General features: G+C 40.1%; 1 protein-coding gene across 1 annotated transcript; it reads right to left on the bottom strand.

Moving 5' to 3' along the window:
- Positions 1–2383: 2383 nt before the first annotated feature.
- On the bottom strand, positions 2384–5426 carry LOC144435658 (somatostatin receptor type 2-like). The gene has a single exon (XM_078124257.1). It carries the CDS (start codon positions 5191–5193, stop codon positions 3997–3999), a length of 1197 nt encoding a protein of 398 aa, XP_077980383.1. The 5' UTR covers positions 5194–5426; the 3' UTR covers positions 2384–3996.
- Between the last annotated feature and the right edge of the window lie 555 nt (positions 5427–5981).

Raw genomic sequence — 5981 nt, 5'->3', positions numbered from 1 at the left:
ATTTGCAGTGATGGTTCAACGACAAGGAATACAGAAACGTGACATCGCCTGGTATTGGTGTGCTTGTCACTCCAAATCACTTTAACTTACCGCCGATAAACGTCATCTGAGATAGATTCGAATTCAACCTATACGGCTGAACTCCATATCTTAACATTTGAGATTGGAAATGATAAGGAATGGTTTGTTGCTATGCAACGTGCCAAAGAAGACTTGCATGACTATAAGCTTCGTGGCTGCAGTTAAAGTATTGGCGTATAATTCTGTCTGTCTGTCTGTCTGTCTGTCTGTGTATGTATGTATGTATGTATGTATGTATGTATGTATGTATGTATGTATGTATGTATATATGTACATGTATGTATGTATGTATGTATGTATGTATGTATGTATGTATGTATGTGAATATGTGACTGTTATCAGCGCTTCGGGTCAAACACATATTCCCTTTTCGTTAACGAACATCTTCTGGAATTTTTCAAGCCTTTCTCCAGAAATAACATCACAGGTCGGGCTTGTAAGATCGTGTTATCATCTCCACAGGGCCTAATAAACAATGTAATTCACACGGCACGGTATCAAACATAAATCTCTGATCTGATCAGAATTCATGCACATATTCCCCAAAGGTTGCGTGTTAACTGATCTCATGTAAATTCTGGCCTAGGTTTCTTGCGATTTTGACAATTAGCCTACGGGAGCAACGGTGTAACCAGTACTTAAGACAGCTCTGACAACGTCCATGTGTCGATCCAAATGCCTAGTGTGCGGTACAACGACTCTGTTGATTGAGTGCAGTCAAATCAAACGTAATAGAGATAAAGGCTGAAAGCGGTGCAGTTCCATGGCAATACTTTAAAGCAAGTTCAATTTGTCGTGTGTTCTCTCGCTGATGTAATCTTATCGCCCATCAGTCTATGTCTTTATAGATAGAATAGGACTCATCTGGGCCTGAATCTGACCAACCGTGAATAACATCAGGAATTAAAGACCAAGACACGCCCTGCGGTCAATTATATCCCTTTAAGAGGTCAGAGGTCATTCAAATGGAAGATTGGATGTAATGAGAGAGTAAACTATCCACATTTCAATGTGATAGATCCAACCATATCTTATCATTGGTGCATTTCATTACGTGAATATACCCGTACCTTTTCAATATCTCCATAATTATCTTGACGGGACCTCATTGGCATTGCAGAAGTTAACGAATTACAATAGAAGTAATTATTATGAAAATTTCGCTCCATCATTATTTCTTTCTGAGTCTTTATGAATAAGACAATAGTTTGATACATATTGACCATTTATAACCAGATTGACCTATGCAAAAGACCATCATTCTCAGGTATGCATGTTTCAATGGACAACCTACAATTGGTCTGTTTACAAGGAAACAAAACCGTAATACAGCTATGTTTAAATAAACCAATGGTCATGAAAGACAACCTCCGTTACCATACCAACCACTGCCCATAGACCAGGTTTACTGTCTACAAATACGTAAACCTTATTATAGTTAGGAATGTTGTCATGATTTGAAATTAAGAGTTTTCGCGCTGATTGTTTCTACCTTACATGCATCATGCAAGATTGGTTAACACTAGCAGTTTGGCTCTTCCAACTATCATTATATACCCCAATTATTATTTCATTGGTAAAACATTTGATACGTGTTTGCTCGGCCTTGGCATGAATTGAGCAACGTACATGCGGCTTTTGTATTTTGTGCCTATCTAGGTGTCTATTTACCTGTGGTCATACTGTAGCTAGCAGACATCAGCAAACCAGAAAATAAAGCAAAACGGGATAGGTGACAGGGTTTATAAAAAGTAGAGCCGGTATCACTACATTGGCAAATACTTTAGGGGGAGTACATGTCTCTGTAATCATAATCCAAGATAAAACAGGTGTTAACATAAATGTCTGACTATTGAATAACGTGGCCTCTATCTAGAGTCCATCTTGCCCGGCTATATCTTGGCCAGCCGCCACGTTTGAGCAGGCCAGTTGAGTGTGGTCTAAGTTTCACGTGATCAAAACACTCCTGACTATATACTAAGGTATTCCAATTTTTACCATACTCGCTGCATATCATACTTATTACGTCATCAGTATCATCACCATCAGCACGAGCATGGCAAAGTATTCGAAGAAAAAGGGGGGGAATGGTACGTGGCGACTTGTCAAAGCACAGTTATAAAGTACGTTTGCCGACCAATTTACATCTGCCATCCGTCACCAGGACAGATGGTCGATCGTATCACGGTAACACTACACTGACAATACAGCGTATGTATCTACAACATAAATCAAACAACAACACACAGGTTTTAGATTTTCAAATATGACATTTAATAACTTAATGTATGGTACATGCCGCTCACTTAGCAATAGGAAGTCTTCCCTTATTACAGAAAAGGGCTTACTTCATGAATGCAAGAACCTAATATTATAGTGGAAAAATGTTACTAATATCTCAGCAAGGTGAAGGGAATTGACTTTCACTTGTCACAATTATCTTACAAATTGCAATATTTTTTTGCAAATATATAAACTGGATTGTGTAAATCTTTCAAAAGTGCTATAGACATTCAAATGATGACAAAGCTCACAGTTGTGTTCCTTCAAAGTTTATGATTGGTGCGGTCAAAGATTTTTGTTTGATTTTGTCTAAATACCTATCTTTTATATCAACATTTTATATCTCTACCGAATTCGGTTTGTCGTATTACACAGACATAGCCACAAGACATTACGAGTTATCATTTCAACAGTATATAACCACAATATCAAAGTTACCAAAATATCATCCTTTATATTATGGGCTTGTATATCTGGGTGTTCAAAAGTAACTGACCACACAAATGAACTGCATTGTGATGTCTTTACGGGATGGCAAAAATACATTTATCTGGTGTGCGGAACGATTGAAATGCTGTATGTACAGTAACATTAAGTGTTCAAGTAAATCGAAACAGGCAGTGTCGCATGACTTAACGGTCTGTCTTTTTAAGAACGCTCTCCTTTGTGATTACAAAACATACAAAATATCGTCTAAAGTGTTCATGAGCGGAAAGACACTGATGCACTTCAGTAGTCAAATATTACTTATTCATTCGCCGCTTTTATGCATTCGTACTGTGTGGTCATCACGAAGCTTGAGACATACTGAATACAGATATATAACTTGACTTAATCACTCCCTCTAGACGTAGCATTTCCACAAGAATGACCAAGAGTTTATGATGGACTTCAACTGAGGATGCTCTCCGGGCTATGAACGTGTTCAGGCACGCAGCAGATGTCGCCTTCTAAATAATGAAGAGTCGGCGACAGTCTTTCAAAGTTCTGAAGAAGGTGACAGTCGTTTGTTTGACATCAGGGGAACGGAATGATGAAGCGATCACGAATATCAAATACATTTTTATCAAGAGTCACGTTGTCGACAAAATATTCAATACTGAATACAATTCTTGCGATACAGACGATATATATATATTCCTCATTTGGCTCATAAATCACGACGATACACTCACAGACGCCTCTTTAAATTCAATAAGTTTGATTCAGGTAAAGTATACATAGCTGTCTTGAAAAATAGTATTACAATCTGTTAATGTTTTTCGCGATAAGGACTTCTATCGTAGTGTCGACACTGAACTCTGTGGCATACAGATGAGCGTTAACGGGGCACGAGTCATTTGCAATCCAAGATGTCTTATTCGTAAATCTGTCAGAGTACAAGTATTAGCACACTGTTCGACGATTCTAGCTACACACACGATGGCTCCTTCGTAGTAAAAATAACATGGTCAGAAGAGCACCTTTAATTTCTCACACACAAGATATGTAATAAGTCGTACGGTGAACAACAGATGACACAGCACTACAAATAGCAGTCTACAGCACAAAGCATGCCGTGCACACAGTTTCAGGACAGTTGTTCTCACAGCAGGGAAAAAGGAATGTATCTATTCTTTTTTCATTATGTTTCTACAACTGAACTGGCTCAGGTTCATTACCATTTGTTCGTACCTTAGCAGGACCATTCGATGGAGATTCACTTAGCATTATAGCGTGCGTTTGGCACGGTTTCATGCTCATTGAGTTAGACGTGTCCTGTTTGCGGTTACTTTTCCCCTTTGAGGATCTTCGTCGAAAATGACTCACACTAGGTTCAAATTGGATGTCTGTGGCGCAGGCGAATGCTTTCTGGAAGCTCTTTTTGAAATTGTCGCTCAAGAAAGCGTAGATGATTGGGTTCGCACAGCTGTTGGCGTAACCGATACACTGAGCAGCATAGTAAAGTATCCGCATAACCAGGTACAAGTTGACGTTTTGAGACACCGATTCAATTACATGTTGAAAACACAAATTCATGATGTAAAATGGGGACCAACAAAGAAAAAACACACCTACCACTACAGTTACCATTCGTGTCACCTTTCGGGTTTTCTTACCCCTCGAACCTGGCGCACCAACCTGGCGAAGACGACTGAGCATCAAGACATAAGCTGTGCAAATGATCAGAAGGGGAAGGATATACCCCAACAAGAACGTGTAATAGGAGAACACGCGAGTCCACTCCATTTGTTGTAAGGTTGCATTTCCAAACACTGATTCCCAGTCCGGACCACATTCAGCGTACGTTTTGGAATCACGTTGGTACTCATCGGCACGGAATGCCGCAATAGCGGGCGAAATCAACACGAGAACCAGAATCCATACACAGGAGCTTGCAATTGTGGCATTTCTTGGATTGCGGTAGTTGACGGATGTAACAGGGTGAACAACAGCCATGTATCGATCTAGACTCATCACAGTTAGAAAGTATATGCTTGTGAACTGATTCAGAATGTCGATGGAAAATATGATCTTACACATAGGTGTTCCGTATGGCCAGTTTTCAGTCACCAGCGTTTGTATCATGAATGGCATTCCGAGAAGAAACAGTTCATCTGCGATGGCCAAGTTCAAAATGTAGGTGTTTGTAACCGTCTTCATCTTGGCGTACCTCATAATCACATATATCACAAGTGTGTTACCAACTAGACCGATAATGCACTCGATAGCGTAAACAAGTGACAAGACTATCTTTTCAGCCGATACTCCATCCGATCCTCCAGTGTCGTTCGACGCTAGATCACCGTCGTAGACCGGCAACATTGTAGCATTGTCGTCGGAAGCCATTTCGATGTGGTTCAATCGATGAAATTACTGGCTTCTAGACTGATTTAACAACTACCACGTTATTAGAAACGTCGAAATTAACGCGACAGTGATGATTGCTCTTCGCCGACGAACCCTTGTTCCGTCCTGATTATAACATTCACTCCAAAATTACCCCGTCATGATTACTGCTGTAATATGCTTGCCGAACACCTTGTGATAGTGCGCTAGCTAACGAAGCAGTGCCTAATGATGTTGAAGGTACGGAGGGCCCTGGGTGCTATGGATAGACAAACTCTTAGTATGCTAGCTAGATGTCGCAAGGTGACTTAAATACACTCCCCCTTTTACGTAGCGCGCATCAATCAAAAAATGAGCTGTTCTAATTGGCCGCTGGTGACTCCCCTAGCAGACTTAATTTAAACCGATCATTCCAAAGTGATCGCATCAAACCATATTCTGGTGAAGAAGAGCGCCGACGTCGGAGGATCATGTAGTAGTAATACTGAAACTTGAATAGGTAGCGTTATCAATACAGCAATGTGTGTTGAGTGTGAACCGGTTAACACCAACAACGGACAAGTACGGCGACTTGCAAATGTAAAATTTAAACTTGCAACAGTACTTTCATTCGTCCAATTTTTGAAATTAGTATGTGTGTATCTATGTAATCATTTGTCTAACTCTGTCTGTCTGTCTGTCTGTCTGTCTGTCTGTCTGTCTGTCTGTCTGTATGTCTGTCTGTCTGTCTGTCTGTCTGTCTGTATGTCTGTCTGTCTGTCTGTCTGTCTGTCTGTCTGTTTGTCTGT

The sequence above is a fragment of the Glandiceps talaboti genome, chromosome 5 (genome assembly GCF_964340395.1).
Source record: "Glandiceps talaboti chromosome 5, keGlaTala1.1, whole genome shotgun sequence".
Classification (NCBI taxonomy): Eukaryota; Metazoa; Hemichordata; class Enteropneusta; family Spengelidae; genus Glandiceps; species Glandiceps talaboti.
This window is presented reverse-complemented; position numbering and strand designations above follow the sequence as displayed.